A 26,036-nucleotide genomic window follows, 5' to 3' on the forward strand; every position below is an offset into this window, starting at 1 on the left:
AAACTAAACTAACGAAACCAAACTCAAAAAGCACATGGTAAAAAATTCTCCAAGCATCTTTACCAACAGAGACCACTTTTAGAAAACAGGGACTGAGGATGCTCTGTGCTGGAAGATCAAAGTACAGGAATGGGAGAACAAGCATGGCATTCTTGCATCCAGCTTCCTTCCTGCTCAGGAATGAACATTTTGTGCTAAAGCACAAAGCTGTACTAAGTCAGATCCCCCTTCACAGATAGCAAAACTGCGAACTGACAAAGGCGTTATGGCTCAGGCATATAGCTGGTCTTTTTAACCAAATATCCCTACAAAAGGAAAAGGGGCACGGCACCAATTTAGTGAAAGGAAATGTTTCACTAACACCAGGTAATAATGACTTCACCTGGTTGTACTCCAGAGATCAAATTATTTATGAAGCATTACCGTCTTCAGACTTTAAGACGTAGCATACAACATAAATGCCACATAAAGTGAACATGAGGATAAATAAAGCCCACAAACTCACACATCCCTACATCTGCAGAATAACCTTCCCTAGGTCTTATGATCCTGACTCACTGTGTGCCTATCAAGCCTCTTGCATTTCTTTACCAGGGCATGTGATCCCTTACTCAGTCCCTCCTTTGGAGTTCCTAACGGGGACATCTTGTCACCCTCACGAAAAGCTGCTCAACATCATCTTCTTCACTATGTTTCCAGTTTTCTGTACAGTATGCACGTATATGCTACAACTCCAACAGCTACTTTTCACAAATAAACAACAAATCCATACAGAACCTAATCAGGAATAAGAACTCTAAAATAGTACTGTCAGTAGTATTTTAGAGTTCTTATGCCTGAGCTCTAAAATACTACTATTACTTTTTCTGCAAGAACATTATTACTTACAGCTTACTGAAGAACTCTTACAGATCCCAGACCTAAGAGTACATCTTTTCTCCATCTAGCTCACCAAGTCTTCAGAACAGTTTGCATGGTTTGTTTTTGAAAGAAGGGGGATAAATTTGAATTGTCTTCCTTGACTATGTAATTACAGGTAATAACCTGCAGGATTTTTGGTTTCAAGCATTCAATCAAGCTAGCTCACTGAAGCTTTCCTGAGTTTTTACAAGTCATGGAGCCAGTATGTCTTTAGGAGAAAGATCAGGTTTCAGAAGAGGCAAAGATCCCTCAGCACAACTAACATACCTGATTAAACATGCTACTGAGGGAGAGGCCACCTCGATGCAACCTGCAAACACACCCTTTGCTCCTCACCCACATCTCACCCCCTGGCATCTCTCCTGCAATGACAATGCCATAGCCTGCACAATTCTGTGGGAGCTGGACTCTCACAGCTTCTTCCAAAGACTGCAGACAAGTCCCAGCACACACCTGCTGTAGGCTAGGAAGCAGATGCTACTTTCCAACAATACAGAAACTCTGCTAAACAATGAAAAAACAAAAGTTGCTAACTAAGGGGTCAACAAGCTCCCTGTGGAATTCAGGACAACTTTAAATACTACTGGAAGTGAGTACAAGAATGGTACAATCTGGTAGAAGGCTACACAGATTGCCTAAGACGCCTGTAGTCAGAGGCTGAAAGCACCACACGGCTACTATGTTTATTTTGGCTTTAAAATTAATTAAACTATTACTACATATCAATTAGGGAAAGTAGTTGGTTCTCTTACTGTTTTTCAGAAATTTATGATTTGCCCTATCTCCATTAGGTTTTCAAATGACAGACTTCCTTTTCAATCTTAAAAAAACTGTTGATAATAACTCCATTATATATGCCATGGACTGAAGAGCTAAAATCAGGCAGCTTTGTGAAGGTGGTAACACTTCATGTGAGAGAAGAGGGCGTAGGAAACTGGAAGGACACAATGTGAGCCTTTCTACTCTTTGCCTAGCCTTTATTAAATAGTACATACAAACTTTTGTGCTTCCAGTAGAGAACATTTTTACCTATTTGTTTCAAAAAAACCCAAACAACCCAAAACAATAGGATTTCTTTAAAAATGAAAGCAAAAAAAAAAATTAAATAGCAAGCTTTGTGTAGCTTTATTTCACAAAATTTCCTCTCCCCAAAAGGACATGGAGGTAATATTTTTTTCATCTCTATCAATTAAGCATAGCAAATTAGAATTGGTTTCTAATTAAAGATTCTATCTGTGGCCTGAAGAGGATGGAAGAAGAGCTCCAGCAACTCTTGCAGAAGCAGTGACGTGCTATAGCCACAGCTTTCTTTCTCTGCCCATCTGCCCTCCCCACAACAGAGCTGGCAGAAGATGCTGTGTCCTTGTGCCTCAGCTACTGTATTGTAAAGTGCCATGTTTCAGCTTGAATTGCTGATAAAAAGGAGCTACAGCTAAGTTACTGGACCTTACAGTGGAATGAATGAAGTACAGGCACATGTTCACTTCTGCTGACATAGCTATGAGAAGAACCAGAAAAGCTGACGCTCTACGCTGTTCCAGCAGCAGCCACATCTGCTTCCTAGATATCCAGCTGCTGCTTGCCTCCTAATCATCACTTTTAAAGGTTATGAACCCAAATTAGAGCTTTTGTCATACAGTCCACGACAGGTTTCCATGAGGAAGTTATTGCAACTTCAGCTGTTGCAGCCAAGCAAAAACTGGAACATTGTCCAAAAGCTCTTTTTCATTTCAAAAGGAGAAACAAAATACAATTATATAGAATAGAAACCTGCAACTTTGACTGAAACACAGTGATCTCAGAATAGCTCTTGGCCACAGGGACCAGCTGGGACAGGAAAGCCCAGCCTCAAATCACTCACATGGGAAGCAATTCTAAACAGACATTGGGGAACAGAACTATCCCAGCGCTGTGGAGTCCCCATAAAACCTCTTTCAAGTAAGGCAGGCAGTGCTCACACCTCTAGAAAGCAAGGCCATCTTCTCGTAGATGAGTGCCAACTTCTTGGTGGGAGATGTTACACGTAAAGGGAGAAGAGTTCTGCTGAGACATCCTATAAATATCTGCTTAACGTGTAGTCAAGCAATTGTGGAGCACTGCAGGAGTGGTTCTGGTGATGTTTGCTTTTGTTGTTTTATTTGTTGGGGGACTTTTTAAAATTAAATCATGCAACACATGAAAGGTAGGGGCAAATCATTTTTCCAGGCATCCACCACATTGCCGGCAATGAGATGTGCCACAATACCAAGTGTTAGCTCTAGGCAGCTGTTACCTGCAGGTCAATGGCATTTAAAATAGAAAATCTTTCATACACAGTGTTATGAATAAAATTGCACTTGATTTTGTTAAAAACTCATATCACTGTAACTTTTCCAAATATTTCCTTTCTGGCATCTTAATTTTCTTCATCAACAGGAGCTTCTCTCTAAAACTCTCTCATGCATATTGGACACATGACATACAACAGCAGTTGTTATCTACCAGAAAATGGGTCTGTTGTTTGTTCAGTGCTTATTTCTATCTGTCCCCACCCTCCCCCCAAAAAGGTACAGGCAGTTCACCTCTAAGTGTCAATTTTAACATTGAAATATAAACTCCTCAAGCAGACATTAGGAATTTTAGTTTCACAGATTAAATATTTGAAAAGTTACAGAAGGTGCTGGAATAGTACACGTCAATTGCTTAAAAATCCAAACTTGCAGCAACTTTAAATTCAAATTTCCAAAACGTTTATAATGTCCTTGTGAACTTCTTCCACAGCAAGACACCCTCCATGACATTAAAGCATCAAACTTTCAAGGCTGAGATCAAGAGACAAATCAGCAGGATGTACTTGCTCCACCAAGCAACTTTAAAAGAGGTGTCTCCACTTCCAAGAACAAAAAGTTACTCCTTCATTCCATTTTGGACCTTTCGAAGTGGGTAATCATTCTTTCCTGCAAAATAAAATACCCAATCTTGTCATTTTCCCCAGTAGATTTACAATATTCAGAACATGCACATTCACAACAAACAACATTCAAATGCATTTTAAGTCAGAAGTCCAACTTAGACAGCAGATACACCACTTATTCTAAAATTACATTTGTATTCTAAGAAGTGGTATCATGGTTGTTCCCACTATCCTTCCCCTCTTGCAGTACTTTACTGTTGCACTGACATAAGCAGAGTCCAGTTCTAATAAGCCAAGATCTTATCAGCTGACTCATGACTCCCCTGGCATGTCAGAAGACTAATTTGAAGTGAAGATTTCTTTACTGACCTCATCTGAATCCAGAAGAGCTGGAAGAGCACTACAGTGGGGGGAAAAGAAAGTTAAAATAATTAGAGCACATACTAAGAGCATACTGACAATCATTTTCAACCTTACATTGCTTTTCAGGGTACAGAAAAGAAACAGAGCGACACCCAAGGAGTATCCTCAATGACCTTCAGAATTTAAAAAAAAATTTTTACAGTGTTTCTCATCACCAAATGAACAATTTCCAAGTTGCCATGAAATAAGCTGCTTCACTCGTACAGGAACACTGTTGAACTGCACTGAAGACATTACAATTTGGGACCATGTTGTAAAAACATGTCCCAGAAGTCAAACAAGTTCCACTGGTACTTCAGCCTTTCCAGCTACAACAGATCTCCCATCTGTTGGGATCTTCGCTCTTCACAACCCCAATCACACTCTCAGAAACAGAAAACCTGCAGCAGATTACCTCAAAGTGCCCTTTCCTAGTTTATATCAGTCTAGTCCTTTATTTCTCAAGAAATCTGATCAGTCTTCAAAAAATAAGTATTAGAACTGGGAAAACCAAATTCCGTTGAGAAAATGCACATTTTTCCTCTTAAAACTTCACCTAATTTCTTGTCTTTACCTAAGTTCAAGCAAAGTTTCATACTTCAATTCAGATCCTCTGTCAAAGTTACCTGTTCAAATTTGTGAACACATTTACGTATGAACTTCGGTTTTGTTATGAAAAATGTAGACACAGGCACTGACACTTCTAGCATGTAAAAGTCAGTGAAAGCAGGAGAGATACAGACAGAATACACAGCTGATTATATTACCTGTATATTACCTTATATACTAAATAAGCACAAAAATGACATCAGATGTTCCAGATAAAGCTGAAAACTGGGCTGTATTATTCCATGGTTTACATTCAGCAAGATACTCTAAGGTCTTTTCAGAACACTAGAAAGCAGTTCATTTATCCTTTGTTTCCTGGATTTATGTATATTGTTTCAACTTTAGTAACGTGCAGACCAGGCTATGGTTTCACATTCCAAGAGACTGTTCCTTACGTCAGCCTGTGTGCAACCCCAGCAGACTGCATACAAGGGATCAGAGGCCAGTACCAGGCTGAACCCAGCCTCTGCCCATGGAAGTGCAGCATACAAGTGATAATGTATTTTAAAGCATTTTAATGTATTCCTGTGGGAAAAGAACCTCCCTTTTTGTGACTATAAAAACACTCACACATCTGTCACCGATGAAGGAACGTTCTCCTCTACCCACTTCAGATCATCCTCTTGCTACAAGTACAGAAATTAAAGAGAAAACAAAAGTCAGTTTTCCCACAATGCTGTCATAGGCAAGCCTTTTTCTTCTCAACCTACTTGACAAAAACCAATGTACTTATAATGTCAGTTAAAAAATTAAAAACAAACAAACAAAAAACTCCTTCGATTTGATTTCTGGATTAGAAAAAACATATTTCAGGGGGAGAAAAAAGTAACAAAAAACCCACCCACCTGCTGTAAACCCTGTAACAGTCCTCATCACCACCCCCTCACAAAATAGCAAAGTTTGATTTTCATCTTATCTATCCTCAGTAAGTAGTATACAGTTGCAACCAGCCCTTGAGAAAAACAATGCTACTGACGAAAATATGACTGCTATTATAATGAATTCATACAAGTCCTTTCCACTTTTAAATTTGTGCATGAATTCTATTAAAAGATTCCAAAACATATTTTCGGCCTCTTAGATGAATGTGAAAGCCATTGGTTGCTTTGCTTATAAGCCACACAGAAAAAATGCATGTTCCCCCAAAGTATTTAGGTAGGTACATAAAAAATATACAACATCACCCCATTCAAGAAATGAATCACAAATCTCAAAACCAGAGGGCAATTTATTTAAAATATAGCTTAGGCTCCCTCTCAGACTGACAAACTTGTAAAAATACTGTATTAATCACTATCAGAATATTGTATTACACAGTTCTATCTACACTGAACTGCAGAAACATTCCTAAACAACAGACTGAATTCTTAAGTTAAGAAATCTTGAGAGAAACCTGTATTTACTTTCTTTTCAGCAGTACTGTGCTAACTTATGATACTTTTGACTCACACTGAAGCAAACCAAAAAGCTCCCATTTACTGGCTCAAAAGTTGGCATATTTGTGTGCTCCTAATGGCAGTATACAAAGAAGAGATGAACATATATTCTTCGAATTACAGAGGTCATACTCACAACTTTGTTTGATTTTACATTCCCATTTGGTTCTTGCTTTGTACTTCTCATTTTCATTCCCTCTGAAGCCAAAGGAAGAAAAAGATTGAGGTAACGGAATTATAATTGCTCATAGACTGTAAGCGAAAGTGTTGAGTATTCATTCAGGATATTTCACCAAAGAGACAGAGTTAGACAAGCTAATGATTTAGACAGCTTCCCCTTTGAAGGGCTTGCAGTATTTTTTCCTGACAGGTGGAATAGGTAGTTCTTACTGAATTTTAAAGTTTTACCTAGGAAATATAAATTTCTAGTCCTTTTATTTAAGCCAGACATCAGCAGCATAGAATTCAGACATAGTTCCCAGAGAAGCTGTGAAATCTACATCCTAGAAGGTACTCAAAAGCCATCTGGACACGGTCCAGGGCAATGTGTTCTGCGTGACCCTGCTTGAGCAGGGGGCTTGGACAGAGTCACCTGCAGAGGTCCCTTCCAGCCTCAACCATTCTGAGACACAAGCAGCTCCCAAAGTTTATTTTACCTACTGACTGCTTACCAGCCACTTGGTTGTCTTAAAAGCTGAGAAGCAGCATGCATCTCCCGGCCTGGCAGACAGCCAGATAGCGCTGGTTTGTCAAACGCACCTAATGGATTACAGACTTCTCCTCAGCTCCTAAACAAGCCAAACAGCACTGATACATCCCAGCATAACTGATTTGTGGACAGACAGCAGTAGGCATGTGGCCCTACCTTTTACACAGCTTATAGAGGTGTTACAATAGACAATTTCACAAATAAACATATTCATGCTTATGTTTACACTGGATATTCCTATGCTAAGCCCTAATGTAGAAAAGAAGATTTCAAAGTTCAATGAAAATTCTTAAATGGGATTTTAGAAGAGAGCTGCACACTAAACTACAGCCTACCAACAATATCCAAGAGATCCTTGACAGCAAAACAGGATTAAAACCTAAGACATGACATATTTTATCAAACAAAGTCCACTGGACATGAAAGCAGTAGCAGTGTTTTCAGTGTCAATGGAAAACCCCAGAATTAAATAGGCAATGTAAATACTAAACATAAAGCCGGTGTTTCCTCTAGAACTCCGTGCATCAATGGCAATTGACTCTGCTTTTCCTGCATAATAAAATTTTTACCAGAGCAAGACACCTTCCTCCAAAGAACTGTTTTCAACACTGAAATTGAGTGGAAAAATCTTTTTCTTTTACCAAAGCTTTCCTTCAACATTGGCTCTTTCTGCTCATCATCCTCCTCCTCTTCTGACAGTGGTGAGAAAGCAAACCTATAGAAGTTAAAGAACGAAAGCTATCTTAGAATTCTATGTCTTGTCTCCCAAGAGATCCAATACCCCAACATGGACATGGCTTGATTATTCTGTGTAGTTCATTGTTTTTAGACCGATGCCAAACCACATAACCAAAGTTTAAGTCACCTCTTTTTAAGTAAGTTGAGCACCAGGAACAGACTGGATTTTATGTGTGTAACTTCTCTAGGTTTATTTTTCCCCACACACACTGCTTATTGATCAGTGCACAGCAACTAAAAATCACCCACCAGTGCTTTTTGAATAAACAAGCATTCCCAAACACCAATATTTTTAGGAAGAGGTAAGAAAAGCTGAACCTTTGGTTGTTAGCAGATGGTCTCCACAGAATCATGATGACAAAAAGGATCATTGAAAACAATAAACGCCAGATGGCATCATCCACCCATAGCTCTTGCCAGTCCTGTCAAGAAAAACAGCAGCACAAACAAAAGATGTTGTGAAGCAAGAAACTTCATGTCTTCATCTCTTTCCAAGGCTGAACTACAGGCATTTGTCAAAGAGGCTCATTACCCGCAACAGTGAGAATTTTAGCATGTGGTGCTTTGTGGCAATCTCACTGCCAAATATAAACTTATCAAGAGGCAGCAACTGTAGAAAGCATTTAATATAAACTCACCGACTGACAGTCCACCAGCCTGAACTTCATGGTTGTCCAGATGATGAATACAATAGATGCTGCAATATTCCAACAAACAAGCTGCTTATTACTACATAAAATGCCAATTTAAATACCCCACTAACAGGACCGTGTTTCCCAAACAAAGATCAAAGACCTCAATACTGAAATCCTGAAATCCAATTTAATAGTTTTGGAAAACAAGCGATGGCTCTATTGCACTGACCTTACACAGAAATTTAGGCACCAACTGGTATATTTTACTCATGTTTTTTCACAGGTACAAGACATAAATAAATATGAAGTATTTAGCCAACTCCTAATTCCTATTTATTATTCTTATATCACTTTTATCTAGCCTTCAAACCATGGTTTCCTTATCACTTGACAAGTAAAGCTGACCCTGAAGAAACTGAACAATCTAATCTGCTTGAATGCCCTAAGATTCAGATCTTGACCCACAACAGTTCCAACACTCGAACTATGCTCTTACCACAGTTTTAGAAAAGACTTCCCTCCACTAAAGTATTTTAAAGTAATTAAAAAACAGGTGCTGAAAGGAATTTCATCAGAGCTGTTGTTCAAAAGGAAAGTATTTTTTTGCTTGCTTAAATTAAAAAGCACAGTCTTTAGAAGTTTTCTGCTCATTGTATTGTTAGCAGTGTATCTGGAAGCACCAAGAGATTTACTCTTGAAGTTCAGTTCACCACTACTATAAATGGAAAAATCTGTATTCTTCCAGAATAGAGAGGGCGCTATGTTACAAAACTAGTTTTTCCAAGAATCACTCTGATCTTCATACATCTTAAAAATCCCACAGTATACAGTGATATTTCAATTTTGGCAAAAAAGTATCTCTGTGAATTTAACAGCATAACATAATAATAAACTTTTACCCATGGCTGCTTGAAGTGGGACTGAAGTGCTGTGTTAGAGGAGCTAACAGAGACACAGAACTACTGATCTTGTTAACATCAGGACTAATAATCCACTGTCTCTGACATACCAACATAACACTTGGCAAACACCCACTGTTAGAAATGGATGAAGTGTTAGAAATACCAAGAATTTTGATTGTACTTACAAAAGGTCACCAAACTTAAAAATTTGTTCTAGTGACCAAATCAAGCCCCATATGAAAATGAAAAAATGGTTTTATTTAAGTGGAATAATTTTTTGCTTACCTGCTACTGCCAAGATGAGTGTGTTGGTGAAGTGCCGATACAAAGACAGTTTCACAACATTCCTTCGAAGTTTTAGCAGCTTCATTGTTTGAGTTAAGCTGATGAATATGTATGGAAAGTCAAGGAAAAGTCTCTGAAGGGAAAAGCTGGTCACAAAGGAGGACACAGACCTTCCAATCAACAGCTCTCTCCATCACACACGTAGCCCTCCCAAACATTAGACCATTCTCAGCAGCGGAAAAGATTCATCCTATGACAAAGGTACCAGAGAGCAAAATCTATCCTTTTCAAGTTATTTAGTCATCTACATCTGTAACTCTTGTCACACAAAGATGGTATCCAAACAACTATTTTGGGCTATGGCCCATTCCCTCAGGAAAGAGTCAGCTGTGCTTTTGATAAATGAAAAGTAAAGTCTGGACTAGAAATTAGTTAAAATCTATTTAATCTATATGGAGGCCTTCACATTTTCTTTAATTTTATTTGCGCAGTGATGAAACAAGTGGTTAGGAGAGACATCATGATAGGGGAGAACTGTGGTAGTCACAGCTGGGCAGCAAGATATTCACATTTTAAGTAGAGCTTTTGTGATTGACTTTCACTAAGAACACTTTACACGGATTTTGCTATAGACAAGTTCAGAATTTGATGTCAGTTGCTGAAGTCACACAAAACTGTGGTTGCTTGGAATGAGTACGTCAAGACACCAAAAAATAAACACTGCCTCATTTTGTCACTTATTTCAAAACAAGTTTGAATTTTACAGAAAGACTTTTAGGTTTGGTGTTGCTGAGCAACCTTCTCCCCAAAACATAAACTGAGTCATTTTTTCACAGGCTACTGCTCTGGTGCCAGGACATGTTACACTAGAACAAATTACTTTCATACTCAACAATGAGATTCTGGTAACAGACAGACTATATTCTGGAGCAGCTTTACACAGACACATCCAGTTCAATAAAAACTAGGTAAGCAGTAGGCAGCAGAAGCTTACCCGAACACTCAATTACAGAACTTTTATAACCTTTACTAGAAGAAAAAAAAAATACATACTTGGATCTTATTTTTTAAAAAAAGTTCAGCCAAAAAAAGACTCAGAAAAAAACCAAAACCAAATTCAAAAGAAAACACACCCCATCAAGTAAAACAGTGAAGGATATCCACCAGCACAGGGCAGTATCTAGGAAAGCCAGGGGAATAAAAGCCAAGGAGGCAAGATCATTCTGGGCCTGGAGACAAAGAGAGAGCCAATAAGAACAAACTGAAAAGAAAACAAAGTAGAGAAGGGAGGAGGGTCAGGCCGTTTTATGAGAGACCACAAATACGCCACCACAACACTTCCAAGTTTTGCTGCAGAAACAGAGAGCTTGAACCAAGAGTTTAGTGCAATGCACAGAGTGGAACTGACAATACCACATTGTCAGTTCTCAGTTCTCCACCAGCAAGGTAAGAAGCCATTTTCCAGATTAAGTCAATCTAGCACTGTTAGGAGTCTCTGCTGAGGCAGTTGCTGTGATTAATTGCTCTATCCACGTCCATTACAGAAAACTAGCAACCAGCTTGTTAGAGATGTAGTAATTAAATCTTTTACACTACCCCTGGATGAACTAAAAACTTCACTGGCAACTGAGTTTGACTAAGAAGGCAAAACTTGCCTTTGCATGTATGTCATAAACTTATCAAAGTCCTAACAGAAACAAGCAAAACACCTTTTATTCCTTTTAAGTGCAAGACAGAAATAAGCTATGAATAAGGTTGTAGCATTCTGCAGTTTTTAAAAGGATATCCACAAAATAATACAGGCATCAATCATGGACAGGGCCAAGTTTGCTATCAGAGCCACAGTGTCATAGAAAAACTGGAAAAGTATCAAATATATGACAGGTTAAATACTTTATCCCAAAAACAGAATAACAGAAATCCACATTCCAAGGTGCACTTAAGGAACCCAGCAGCAGCACCACTCACACACACTTCCCCAGGCACAGCCTCCAAAACCAGAGCAGTGGGAATTTGGGATGGTTGTTGCTGAGGAGGGGGAGGGAAAGCAGCTTCTCACACAAGTACATACAGCCAATAGTATCTATGGCACATGGGAAAATTCAAGCAGTTATTACTGACCCCTGTGACTCTAAGAACACCTTCCATGCCAGAAAATAACAGGTAAAGGGCTCCAGCCATAACTACTTTGTGAAGAGTCACTCCAAGGCGAGGCCTGTAGGAAACAAAGTGAAACTCAAATTAAGTGGGGAACAAAAAGTGAAGTCATGTCAATTTGAATCTAAACAAAAGGTATGAAGCATATGAATAAAAGGTCCTTGTAAGAAACCATATTTAGATCCAGAAATATTATTTTGGTTCTTAAAACTTACTATTCAGACTTACAGTATGATGTGACTAAGGGAGAGGCTAGCAACAGTCCTGTTTCTTAGTTAACCTGTTTAGCTTTCCATGACCATTTCACTAAGTCTCATCCCCCTTCTTCACCAGTTCCCCCAGCAAACCCACACTTGCCAAAAATTCCCACTGCCACCTAACATGTGTTTTTAAATACAGCTGTCGACAGACAAATGAGCCACAATCTTACTGAAGCAGATCCCCTCCCCTATCAATGATTCTTGACCTACCCCATTTATAAAAGCTGCCCCTCACTCAGAAGGCAGGCCCACAAAGCTCCTATTCCAGTCAGTGGAGCATCTCAACAACGACTCAGAAACCCACCCTACAGTAGCACACAGAAGTAGATGGAAAGAAGAGTAATCACAGTATCTGTTTACTAGTAAAGAAGTCTTGATCTTCATAGCACTTAACTAAAGTACTTACCTTTTAACAAGAAAAATACAGCGAGATAAATATTGCCCTAAATTCTTAAAAACCAATAGTGAAAACCCTTTAAATAGAACACAACAAACCTGTAACAGAATTACTCACTTGACTATCCCATATCCCAGGCTGACTATGATGACCAGAGTTCGAGCCAAGGAGCGCTTCACAGCAGAAAGAAGTTCAGCCAGTATTACGGCTCCTTGAACTACCAAAAGCAAAGAGAAGGAAGTTAGCTCATTAAAATACAGTATGTGTTTTATTAACTACTGCCTGCAATTATAGTATGATAGCAGACACAGAAAGTAGGCTATTTAAGTGCATAATCTTTTTATTATCTACGTCTGGAGTTAGCTTTCAGAAAAGACAGGTCACTTGGCATAAAAAATAAGCTACTGAAAAATTTGACATCCAGCCTAGATACTCGTTCAAACAAGTCAACCAACAAAACCATCTGCACCATGGGTATGGCCAATTAGCAAAGTCATAATGACATTTTACCTGCAGAGTTTCATTTGTATGCATCCAGCCTGAAACTCAAAACTAGAGTAAGAGTTTTATGTAAAGGAAATCTCTTAAACTGGATTATTCATTATTGAATGAATAAACCCATTCAACCCTTAGTATGGGTTAAATACTAAGAGTTGTCTACGCTGTCATGTTGAACAAGGAGTTTCAAAATATCTTTTCAAGGCCAATACCAATTGTGAGAAATTAATTACAAGCTACACTGAGCAAGTCCTATTTTAAACTTAAAACCAGCACTGCAGCACAGAATGTAACATTCTATATACCTAAGACACTACTTTCAGGAGCCAAAGAAAGCAACAGCATTTTAGCTTTAGAAGAACACGGAGCATGATGCTTATCATATACAGAAATACAGAAACTCTGGTTCCCTGTTGTTTTGAAACAATCCTCAAGTAATCATATAGTCAACAAATATCTGCCACCCCAATTTAGCCTAAGTCGTTAGTGCTATGCCCCATCAGTCACCCTGCACAATGCAGCTGCCACGTACCGGACTCGCCCGTGTAGCGGATGTTCTGGAACTCGGCATAGAAAACGGCTTTCTCGAGCATTCCCAGGAAGATAACAGCACCAATCCAGAACTGGATCCTCAGGAGATCCCGCCAGTAACAGGCTGACCACGCCAGCCACAGAACCCCGAAGAATACGTACACAATACACATCACCATGAAAAACTATTACACAGAAAGAACAAAGAAATAGGAATGTCAGACCCAGAAAAATAATTTCCTTGTTTCCTTTCCACAGGTGTAAGACAACTCTATTTTCTCTCCTAGTATAGCAACTTTAGAAGTTTTTAAAGACAAGCATTGTTTTATTTGTCTTCTCTGGACTCTTTAACAGTGAGAGTAATCTCTCAACAAAGCAAATGAGAGTAATTGAATTTCTGTGCAGTTTCTCCCTTGAAGAATAGTCTGCCAATTTATTCACAGGCAATTCCTTCTAAGGAACATACAAGCTACTAGATTCCAAAAAGGTAAGAATTCAAGCAAATCATCAAGTACTAGAAACTCTAGGCGTTCTCACGTATTGTTCTATTAATAACTTCATCATACATTTACAGTACTCTGCAAATAAACTCACAGGCCACCTTTAGACACCATTCCACAGAACAGAGATAAGCAACTAATGCTTGTATGCCCTATGTTCAAACAATTTGACAACTTTTCTCAAAAACTAATTTCCAGGAAACTCAGGTTTTGACCAAGTTATAGGCCAGCAAAAATCCTGCAGCTGAGAAAGAAATCCAGATATTCATTTAAATACTAAAATTTTGTGATTTTTGTTTGGTTCAGTGTTACTTGCTTCAGAAGAACTTTTCATGGTATGTCTCATAAAGCAAATAGTAAGCTTGACAATGTTACTCAATGCTCAATTTTCTAATCATACCAACGCAAGTTAAAATTTTCAAAAGGACACTAAGATTAAGAAGAGGAATTAGGAGAGAGTAAGACACTAAGTAATAGCAGGAAGTAGTCAAAGCATAGGACAAGTGCTTAATAATCAAGCAGTCTCCTCTTTCAGAAAGATTTTTTTAAACCAAGTAAATACTGAAATCAACTGCACAATCCTTCAAAACTTTCACTAACTGAAAACACCTTCCTTAGGAGAGTAGCTTACTGATCCTTACATTTTCACACCTGATCAATCCATGTAGTTCAAATGGTAAGAACCTAGGCAAGATAGTTCACATGCAGATGTTCCATTGAGAAAACTAATTTAGAGATACAGATTCTTTTCTGGTCCTGTTACATGGGATATTCACACTCGTGAATTACATTTCAATACAGCTGAGAGCTGCTGGAGGCTTTTTGCTTCTGCAGGAAGTAAAATGTGTGTTTCAGAAATGCTGCTGAGCTCCATTATTGACAGGCTGCTTTTGCCAATACAGTCAAACTAGAGACCTTACTTGTTATTGATCCCCAGCTAAAGTCTGTCTTCGCTACATAAACATTTTAAGTTCCTTTATTGTCTAGCATTCTCAACAGAAGAAACTAGAAACCAAGTCAATAACTCCACTGAATAAAAAGGGGATTAGTTCTTTTTAGCTCAATTATGCTTTCACTGCTAGGCAGTATTAAAGACCTCCTCATGGGGTGTCAGACAGCTGGTGAAGGAAGCACGATTAAGCTGTAAAAGAACAAAGGAAGCAGTGACAAATGAAAGGGCAGCTGCAAACAAAAGCAAGGAATAGCAGATTTTCCAAGATATGAGCTAAGGAGAAAAACAGCACCAGTAAAACTTCTTAGTTTAGAGTTAATAATACTAATAACTTCAGGAACTACAAATTAACAACCATCAACTCAATCAATCCAGAGAAGGACAACACTGGCAGCACATGCAAGGAACTGAAATCTGTGTGTGTTTTCCCTACCCTGTACTCAGTACAAAAAAACCCAACCAAACAAAAATAGCCCATCAAACCAAAAAACACCCTCAGCTAAGTAACTTCTACACCTGAGACACTGGATTTGTGTTTCCTGAAGTATGCCAGCAGAGTATTTAATTGACATTCAAATCAACTGACAATTTTATAGATCAAAGAAAAGCTGGTTTACTTACAATCATCAGAGGGTAGTCTGCAAGTGAAAGATATTCATATGGCCCCTTCAGTTCTACTGTCACTGTCAAAAGACAATCCAATAAGCAAATCAAACAAGAACCAAAAAGAGGAAGCCAGGACTTAACTGACTTTCACTTAAGTGTGAAAAAGAAATTCCACATCTTCACATGGCCTTTAAATCTAACCTGCACTTTATTAAAGAAAGCTAAGACTCATACTCAGCCAAAAGCATGCAGTTAAAATTACATACTATTACCAAGTAACCCATGGCAGCACTTAAAAGTAATTTTTGCTGGAGATTCATGTGTAACAGGAAAAATTCAGAAACAAATATAAGGTCACTTTTTAAGGAGATTTTTAAACTTCTCTAAAGTTTGAATAGGTTATCAATGCACTGTTAAATGTAGTATCAAGGTGATAATTATCATCTTTGTACTCTACGCTTTGATTTATTAGAATAGATCACTATACTGGCCTGCACATTTCTGAAACAAAATAGCAAGCCTCAAAATTGAAATGCTTGGGACTGACTCTCGATTTCTATCAGTAAACTGACAGAACAGTCTTAGGATCTTCAAGACAGAAGCAATCACCTCTTTTCTTAAATGAGCTGTAGTAATATTCTACCTATTTGAAGTAAAAGACAGTGTCCTATGAAATTGAACCATCCTGTACATACTAAGAGTACCTTAGACTACTTAGACTGGGAATACATAAAAATGCTGTATTTTCAGTTTACTGTATAAAGAGCTATCTTACTTGTAAAGGGTTTGGTTTGATATGACGAAGGTGTTGTTCTCTCAGCCCTTTTAAGACTGACAGTAGAATCCTTTGCAGTTTTAAGAGCAATTTGTACAATAAATATATACGGCCCATCTCGCCAAGTTTTGATAACAGCATTCATTGCCTGAAAATAAAACATCTCCACATAAACAGCACAGTCAAGAGAAGACAAGAAAAAGACAGAAGTAGACTAGCCACATACAGGTGGTATCTTCCATGTAAATATAAATTTTGTCTCTTCCAAGACCTAGAATTTGTTAGTAAGTATCTGATATGTAAATTTTAAATGTACTTATTAGACATAACACTTAAAATTTAATTGTTTGATTCCAGAAGAATCCTCTTAAGACCTGGGAGGTGATCAGACTTTTTTTTGCAAATTAAACACTGGCGTACTGCAAAAGCTACAAAGAATTCAAGAAAGCACCACACTCCTTTTCACTACAGAAGCATTAGGACCACCACAGAGATTCCTGCTGAAGTCAATTCCTTGGGAACTGCAGAGCTACATAACTCACCCCCCTGATGAAGGCTGAATTTTAGAGCATAATACAGAAGTAGCTGAGAGGTAAAAGATTTCCACAGTAGCCATTTCCTATGGACACTGCTACTACAGTCCCTGCAACAGCTCTCATACCTACCAAGCTCAAATCCTGCCAGTAAATTAACAGAGGAACCATGTCCAGATAAATATTTGCACCATCAAACAAATCTGAGATCTCTTTGAGTTCCAGCAGACAAAACTGTAAATTCCACAACTGAAGAAGCTCTAGACCTCTCAGAAACCACAGTATTTACTAAGAGCTTTGAAGTTAAAACTAAGACCATCTACATGTATGCCACTGCCATGACTGCGGCAGAGCTGCAACAAGGATTTTTTTTTATAATGGCCTCTCCAAGAGAAATTCAGTATTAAAAGCATGCATTTCTTTTAAGAAACCTCTTGACTACAACACCCAAAGCAAACAGAATATTATATATTAAAAAAAAAGAGTTTATGCTAATATTAACTAAACATAAAACTTAGAAACACAGTAAACTTGAAAGAAAACGGATACATTTATATACACAAATTTTGCCTTTAAAACACCACCTTTTCTTGCCGCATTGATTCTTTACTCTGTAATGGCACACATCTACTTACATTTTAGCTTTAAAACCAATGGCCCTTTAAGTACACAAGGAGTAAAATACATTTTCTTTCTTGGCATCCAGGACATTCATTTTGAAAATTGTTCCTGGTTAAGTCTTGAATGTTATATATAATAAAAATACTAAGGGACTTGAAAATCAAAAGTAATCAGTCAACTTTTCAAGTACAGCGTTTCAAAAAACTGACAAAAGACAAAATCAAATGTATTCTGTAAGAATTAGTCATCATTTAAAGAAGATAATTTCAATTAGTATTTTAAATTACAATAGAAAAAGAAATGTATTTTTTAATTTATACCACTAGTTTGAATGGTATCAGTTCTGTCTTTCACATATAGAAGAAGCAGTTACCCTGTTTACTACTGTGTTTTCTCTTTTTTCACACAGCACTAATCTAATTTCAAGCTAAAAAATTCCAAGTGTCAGAAAACCACAGAACATGGTACCAACAATTTCTTAGACAAAGAAACATAAATTTAAAAAGGCAAACCCAAACAAAATAAGACTGCTGAATTACAAGCCATGATTAAACTCAGTATACATACAGTTTTATCTGTCACCATTGTGTGATTTCCTGCACTCTCCTTCTTATCTTTTATGCCCTTAGGGGGAAAAGAAAAAAACACACAGAAAAATGGATGAGTCAATATGCCAAAACTACCTCATCTATGACTACACTCACTCATTAGAAGGAAATGAAAATTACCTCTTGTTTCTCAGGTGAGAGAGGCTCTGGACGAACAAATTCTTTATAGAAAATCTGCAAGATATAAGAAAGGTAAAGCATTTATACACTTCACACAGTAACATGACATTACCAGAACAGCTTCCAGTAAACTTTATTATGCTTTGAACAGCTGTATTAGAGAGTTTTTACCTTTCTAAATGAAACAACTGACCATTTATGCAAAGAGTCTTGAATACTTTATTTGAGAGCTACTTTTCCTCCCCTCAAGTAATATGTATCTATTTTTAGAAACCAGACATGGTATCAGCAAAGTTAATTTTGTTTTTGAAATATGAATCAGTTGGGTATCCCCATTACTAGATAAAGACTACACAAACAGATAGAAGATTCTGACATTCCTGCCTTAATCTATGAAAAAGTAAGCCCCTAGATAAGTGGGTGCCTATTAGAGATCCAGATTTTGCCAACTCTCACGAACTATGGTGACTCAAAATCTAGTGAAAATGGTAGTCCACAAGAAAAAAGCTAAACAATCTAGAGAAGAAATTCCTGTGAAATTTCAGAAACTATACTCTGGGAAGAATATATTGTTAAAAATTCAGTTGACTTTTCAGAGGAATTGGATGAGGAAGAATTTAAAGACTTTTAAAACCTTAAAAACTTTCACGAGCATGTTTAGCTAGGATGCCAAAGCTCATGTTACACAGCTAAACTCACAAGATCTCTTCTACAAAAACAGGTAAAAGTAGAACTGACATTTCTCATATTAATAAATATAAAAGCATGCCTCATAGAGTTTCTTCTTTCTTTTTAAAAACCTTTCAAGCCATCTTCATGCATCAAAGGAATTAGAGGCATGCAAGCAGATTATTAAAAGTCATATTTAGGCATTATATTTTTTCTCAATAAAAAAGCCCAAACAACCAAAAACACCAAAAAGCAACCCACAATGCTAGGTTCAACAGTTATGAGACATTTCCCAGTATTTTCTATCCATACATAATCTTTCGTCTAAGTGAGGAATGGCTGAACACAGATGCAACACTACATAATCTGCCTTCAACTCTTAAGTAGACCATTAAGGAACGACAGCAAATTATACTGGCATTGTCATCAGCCTGCTGATATACATCTGATGTCTGCACATTACCTCCCTATGTTAATTTTGCATTGTCTTCTTGTTTTCACTTGAGTTATTTCAAACACGTTCTAGCACAACTGTTTTTCATTTTTAACCTGCTACCAGTGCTTAAATAACTAATTTTTCAACATTCATTTCCATTATTCTAAATTAACATTATCTGAGTAATAAATGCCAGTCCTTTACTGATTCAAGTTTAGTGGGATCTCCACTCTACTACTCAACTAGCAGTAGCCTCCTGTAAATGAAACAAATTCAGAATACAAAACCATAAACTAAAAGAAGCATTGAACTTTGCATCACTTTTACAGTGATTTGGTTGGGGCTTTTTCACTACCGTGAGCAAAACGTTGAATAGCAAGCCAGAAGTGAAGGAAAACTAAGAAATTATCATCACAGCTTGGTTGTCATAAACACATAGGATGCTAATAGATCTAACAGGAATTACCACCTTCTCTACATATTGTATAAGACAGCAGAGCAAACTCTGAGGTTTCTACCCATACCTGAGGCCTGAAGAGTTCAGAGCAGTTTTGTAAGAGGAGAGAAGAAGTGGCATAGTATCCTGACCAACCCGGATGCTCTTCAGCCGTAGTCCCAAAATAGTTATCTGCTTGTTCATCCTGCCAAACAGAGCAGAACACAGGTTAGCATCAAGTATTTCAAATGGTTTCTCTCAGTAGACAGCCGCAAGACCTCGAAAGCTCCATAGTTTCCCTCTGCACACACTCTTGAATCAAATTTAGTAGAATAAAGGCATCAAAATCACACAAGACGATAAAGATTGGTGGTATACAGGCTTTGAATAAGAATTAAAAAGTGGAGGTGCAGCAGCAAATATAAACTTCAGTCTACAGAAACAAACTCTGCATTATTATTTTCAAGAGTGAAGACTCAGTCCTGTGTTATATTAGTAGTTAGAACTGCCATAATTAATAATTTAAATAAACATGGAAAAATATTAACCACAGAAAACACAATTATGTTCTACCACATCTGACAGAAACTTCATACATTTTGTAGAAATTGCTAATGCTTGCAATGTGCATCCAAAAAGAACAGGTTTTAGATTTAACATGTAAATATTCAATTCTTTCTATTCACTGTCATTAAGCATTCTTTAGAATATTTTCAACTATCATAAACTTACTTATTTTAGAGTTAATGTATTCACTTAAGTTCCTGGGTTTAAAACAATTCTGACAAACACTTCCACTGGACCCAAAATCCAAAAAAAAGCCTGCAACTGCAGCAAGCTGTCAATCATTTCAATTCTATGCCAGAAATTTGTTATCTTCCAATGGAAGAATGTGTCTTTCAGGCCCAAATCACAATGTGGATACAAGGGAGAGGTCTCTAATTCCCTCCTCCCAAGATCTGCTTACCCCTAAAAATATTAACCTATGTTTTTCCACTGAATTCTTACCCCAAAGTTGAAGACTTCATTGTAGCAGTCAGAGTACCTTAAGTACCAAGTAACATTGAAATTCTGGGAGGGTTCACAAGCTTTTTCATCTCCTTCAACTAAAACAAACAAAAAATCAAACACGAGATATGTAAGACACCATCTGCCTTCCAGGTTTCAAAGTTTTTCCTCCCATTCTGTGCAAAACCAACGTAATTAAATTTTAATGAAATCATTGAATTTTCATTAAAATTTTAATTTCAATGAAACTGAGAGCAAAACAACAGAAAAATATTTTCCTCAAGTAATTCATTGCCATTCAGTTCAAAGAAAGAAACATGTGAACAGATTTCCATTATAACATTATACAATTCTAATTAAGAGCTGCAGATCATTTGGAAACTTTTTGTCCTGAAGACAATCAAGGATGTTTCAGCAACTGCAAATACCAAACAAGAACAGCAGTGCCTTGAGTACACAAAAAGGCCCTCCCTTACAGAGATGGGGGCAGATGTAACAGGCAGAGAAAGCTAGGAACAGGATAATACTAAGCAATTTCCACATATAATTTAAATATACCAACGTCATCACCAAGGAAATGAAGGTAAGACTGTGCCAGTCAACATCCACCTCCCCCAAAAGAAAAGCAAGATATACATTAGCCCATGCTGCCAAAGCTGCAATGCTACCTAAAACAGCAATAAGACAACTTTCTCCTTTGATTTACTTTAGTAACAATATGCATGAAAAGTCAAACAAAAGACTTTCCCCCTAGTCAGGAAGGGCTGTGTGGGTTTTTGTGTTTCAAATCTCATTCCTAAACTAAAGCCCAGTGAAGAGAATTTGACATTAAGAAGGCAAGCTTGACCCTTAAATAAAATGAGCAGAAATTATTCAGTCTTGGAAGAGCCGTTTACATTATTACATCTCTGTTTCCCCAGTCAACAAATGGCAAAACTCTTATGAGTTAGCAGAATGCTTGCAGTGGCTAAGAAGTTCCCACAACTTTACAGGCAACATTCATATGAAAGGATGCACCCACAACTTTCTTACATATCCATTTTTAAGGAATGTTTCCATACTGACTGACCACTGCAGGTAAAAAAAAACAATTAGAAGGAAAACTCTCCCATAGGGTATTAATTGACTAATCCCACTTTACACCTCGTGAGTACTAAAAGACATATGTGTACAGCTAAAAACTCAACAACTGAGTTTTTAACACTGAAAATCTAAGCAAAATCACTGAAAAAAAGGAGTTTCCCTATGACACCTTCTGGTAAGCATGAAAACAAGGCATACATGTTCCACACTGCCCTAGATGTTGCAGAGGGCACAACAAAAACTAAAAGGCAGCACAAGCACTACAATGACATGGGCAGATGGCAAGTTTTTTGATGACACAAGTTCTTCTGATAAAACTGGCCAAATGAGGAGTATCTCAAAAAAAGTGCTAGCAAACAATAAGATTCAAAAATACCTTTTAAATACCTCTGTGAAAAATAAATAGGCAACTACATATTCAGCAGTAGAACCCATAAAGGTAAAATAGGTCACTACAACAATCCACAATATCTGCGAACATCAAAATTACACAAACCTTGAAAAGGAAGTACTCCAAGTCAGAAAAAGTATCCATAGCATTTACTGAATTCAGCAATATGGAAATCTAAGTTCCTTAGCCTTCAAACAAAAGCCCATAATATTCAACTTGAATGCAGTCTTTGTACTCATCTATAGAGAGCAGGATTTCTATCAGGAATCCATCAGATTTCTATTCTATCCTATACAAGAAACTAAATGCCTTCTAGAAAACCACTTCAGAAAAGTAGACAAAAATAAATTCATTATTGACAACACTACATGCCAGCAGCAATCTTCTCAGTCAGAAGCAGAAAGCATCAGACACCAATATGCCATACAGAGTAAAAAAAAAAACAAACCAAAAAAAACAAACCAACAACGAAAATCAAGACGAGGGAGAAAAAAGGAGATAAGGAGATAAGGAGATGCAGGTGCTCAGGATAACCATGAACAACCCATGGGCAAGAAGGGTCATAGTGCCCACACAAACAACACACAGCAGATGTAGGAGGCAACACACCGGAAACAAAAGGAAACCAGCTTCCACACAGGTATGGGTAGAAAAGAAAAAACATGTAGAAGTTGAAGCTTCCCAGTATCAGGTGCAGTTAAAGTTTCACCTAGGCTGAGAAAATTAGTAAATTCCCAGCTTTTGTTCCTTCCTCCTTGAGTGATTCATTTTCCAAATACATGTAAATCTTTTAATCACACTGGTATGTAAAACAGGTGACTTCATGAAACAATTTTAAGGCTTAATGCCAGCTTAAAGGTTGACCATACAGCGTAATTCAATTCCACATCAGGAGCCAGGGGATCGAATTCTTACTGACAGATCTGCCTTACAACAAGTAATTTTTTTTTCCATGCCTTAGTTCCTTCTCTCAGTTATTTTGGCACAAGTACATTTACCACACACTTCACTTCAGAGACCTGTATCTTAGACAACATGTTACTATGAGTACACTATTTCTATAATAAACTTTAGACAAGAAAGCCTAAAACTTACCAAAGCACCAAAATGCCCTTTCAACCCCCCCCCCTCATTTTCCCAAGCAGCAGATTTCTAATTTTGATCCTGCAGCTGTACACTTGCAATTGTCTCACTGCAAAATGCAAACCTCAGTGTCTCAGCTACACTTGTCAAGAGGGAAAGTCCTAACATTGAAGGGATGGCTCTTCACCAACAACCACTCAGATACTACCCTCCTATTTCAGATTCCTGTGGGATCAAGACAGGCATTTCAACAAACTCTCCTTGAAACACTGTCCCAAGAAGGGCATGTATTGGAAATCAAACCTGAAAAACAACAAGTTACGTACAGGTACAAGAGACTAAAATAGCTTACCCTCATGGTAAAAACTGGTGCAAACAACCACCTAAAGCATTCAAAGTGCATGGCACAGATTTCACACCTTTTTAAGCCAGCTAGTCACTTCTACAACATCTTATTGCTATCTAGACGCTGTCCTCATATTCACAGGTAAGAGGGTATTTCACAGAAACTTTCCTTGGAGCAGTAACCTACATAACCCATAGACCTGGCCAGATCAGCAAGAGCAATACACAGAAGAAATGGGATGGCTGCCAACACGTTTGCTCGACAGAACAAACTCGGTGATCATACTCATACACTGGGATCAGATGGAGAAAACACATCTCAGGAGAGCTCTGCTGCAGTATGCAACATTCCTATATCACACCCAGAAGCACTCAGCTAAAAAGAAACAAGGCTTCAAAAAACATTGCCCTCTGTAATTACATCAGTATACAAACAGCCCCTGTCCAGCTGGCACCAGATCTCCCAGATAAGGGAATGTAACAAACCTTAAATAGGAAAGCACACCTCACGGTAGAGTGCAGCACCGACTATCTGAAACAAAATGATGGTCCCATTCCCCATCTCGCCCTCTCCACAGACAGCATGAATAGAGCCATTCATTTCTGCTACAACCTAAACAGATCACAACTGGGAAGCTCCAAAGCTGTTAACAGACTCAACCATATCAGAGCTGTGGCTTTCCTGCAGTGCTAGATTAGCTGTCACTGCAGCCAGCTTGGTTAAACACTTCACAGAGTTTTGAGTTCCCAATGTTAAAAATAGGCGGGGCGTCAAAAAGCAGAGAGAGCAGGTTAATCCCTCGTAACCACTTACATCTCAGGAAAATGGTGGTGTTGCTGAAGAGAATCTTCCCAAAGCTAAACTTCTTCCCCTGCAAAGGCATAAAAAGGAAGAGGTATTAGTGGGCTTAATGCCTTATCAGCCCTAAAATCACAAGCCAAACAAGTCAGAAATGATAAAAAGCAGTTACCATTTATTGCCAGTCCTCCAGGTACACTTATGGTGGAGTGGAGTGCACCTATGATGCAGGGCTCAGACACTTTTGTAAATTCAGCAAATTAGCATCATTGACAAGAATGCCCAATTAGAAGTACAGTTAATGAAGTAATTCCCCTCTTGGTTCGACCCCTACTGAAGCCTCCCCTCTGTTTCTAGCCCCACAGTTTATGTCTAAATACATGGGAAAGTGAAATGTCCTTGGTTCACTGAAAAAGTGAGATTATGGTAGGATTCCAGGAATGTGTTTGTCTAACCTAACAGGGTAGGAGAAATACTGAAGTTAGCTAAGAAATTATATAAGTACACAGTAATAGTCTGCAGAGCTACTACTAGAAGAAAAATATATATATAAAATGCAAAAATCTTTTGGCATTAGGCTTAATGTCACTGAGCTTAAGTAAACATAATCTTCCATTCTGAGTTTTAAGTCAATAGAGTAATGAAAGCATATATCAAATTTGGAGCCAGACTTACTGGACTTTCCAGTCATGCTTCACCACTCCTCAACATACTCTTAGAGATGGTTTAAGAGGCTTGGGGATTTTTGATCTGCATGCGGAATCAACTTCACATTGACACTCGTTGAAATGATTACCATTTTCTTGCTGATGAGATGGTCTGGACCATCCAACAAAAAATAAAATTCTGTTCTAAGAACCAACAGGAGTGTTCACCGTGATCCTTCAGTTTTGTTCCTGAAGCTCAAAAGCCTCACATGAAGCGCATATTACTCTCACTGCCTGATAAAGTCCGACAGAATTTGAGCAGCTTTCCTTCACGCAAATTCAAGCAAGCAGGGTTTATCGGAAGCGCCGAAATCCCTTCACTTTCCCTAAGGCCTACACCTCTCAGCCGGGCCACAGCGCTGCCCGACGGTGCGGGCCGCCAGCCGGCCTCCCCCGCCCAGGGCGCACCGAGGCCGGGCACAGGCTGGGGAGGACCCTCCCTCCTTCCCACCCTTCCCGCGGGCCCCACGAGCAGGGGCGGCTCCCCCTCCGCCGCCCATCAGACTATTTACCGCACAAGCCTTCTCCCGCTGGCCGCCACCGCCGACCCGCCAGAGAGGGCTCAAGCCTAGCAGCAAGGCAGGAGGCAGCCACGGCCCCGAGCCCCCGCTCCAGCTCCGGGTCAGGCTCCACAGAGGCGCGGCCCGGGCAGGGACGCCCCCGACCGCAGCCGTCCCGCCCGGGGAGGACGCGCAGAGCAGCCGCGGCCTCCCGCCCGCACACGTTCGCTCCGACCGTCGCCACACCGGCCGGCCCGGCGGCCGCGGGCCCGGGCCCGCTCCCCGCACTCACCAGGAGCACCGGCAGCCGCCATTTGGAGCGCTGCCCGGCGCCCGCCGTGCCCGCCAGCAGCAGCACGGCCAGCAGCCGCAGCAGGACGGCTCCGGGCCGCCGCCGCCCCCCGGAACGCGGCGCCGCCACCATCCCGCCGTACGGAGGCCGCCGCCGCGCTGGCCGCGCCTCTTCCGCTCCCCGCGGAGGGACGCGGCGG

At 39.0% G+C, this 26,036-nt stretch overlaps 1 protein-coding gene across 3 annotated transcripts; it reads right to left on the reverse strand.

Annotated features, from left to right (window-relative positions):
• Positions 1-1,871: 1,871 nt before the first annotated feature.
• Positions 1,872-26,007, reverse strand: TMEM87A (transmembrane protein 87A). 3 transcript variants are annotated; one of them, XM_066188113.1, is made up of 20 exons: positions 25,838-26,007; positions 24,354-24,411; positions 20,638-20,735; positions 19,718-19,834; positions 18,089-18,142; positions 17,928-17,984; positions 16,207-16,354; positions 15,447-15,508; positions 13,375-13,558; positions 12,462-12,561; positions 11,652-11,745; positions 10,687-10,759; positions 9,531-9,635; positions 8,347-8,405; positions 8,027-8,130; positions 7,612-7,685; positions 6,398-6,459; positions 5,396-5,451; positions 4,184-4,214; positions 1,872-3,857 (listed from the first exon to the last, which is right to left on the reverse strand). In XM_066188113.1, the coding sequence occupies exons 1-20, from the start codon at positions 25,967-25,969 to the stop codon at positions 3,816-3,818; spliced, it is 1,710 nt and encodes a 569-aa protein (XP_066044210.1). In that variant the 5' UTR covers positions 25,970-26,007; the 3' UTR covers positions 1,872-3,815. The 3 variants fall into 3 exon arrangements, with proteins under 3 accessions (XP_066044210.1, XP_066044209.1, XP_066044211.1); XM_066188112.1 differs by lacking the exon at positions 10,687-10,759 and adding an exon at positions 11,313-11,388; XM_066188114.1 differs by lacking the exons at positions 10,687-10,759; positions 25,838-26,007 and adding exons at positions 11,313-11,388; positions 24,511-24,543.
• Between the last annotated feature and the right edge of the window lie 29 nt (positions 26,008-26,036).

The sequence above is a fragment of the Chamaea fasciata genome, unplaced genomic scaffold, assembly GCF_029207755.1.
Source record: "Chamaea fasciata isolate MVZ Bird 193981 ecotype frontalis unplaced genomic scaffold, bChaFas1.0.hap1 SCAF_7, whole genome shotgun sequence".
NCBI lineage: Eukaryota > Metazoa > Chordata > Aves > Passeriformes > Sylviidae > Chamaea > Chamaea fasciata.

Coding starts and splice junctions, on each gene's coding strand:
- TMEM87A (XM_066188112.1), bottom strand. CDS start 25,969: ATGGTGGCGGCGCCGCGTTCCGGGGGGCGGCGGCGGCCCGGAGCCGTC. Junction 12,562..13,374: donor CCGCTACACGGGCGAGTCCG/GTACGTGGCAGC, acceptor TGCTTTTGGTAG/TTCAAGGAGCCGTAATACTG. Junction 8,131..8,346: donor GGCTGGTGGACTGTCAGTCG/GTGAGTTTATAT, acceptor TTTTCTTGACAG/GACTGGCAAGAGCTATGGGT.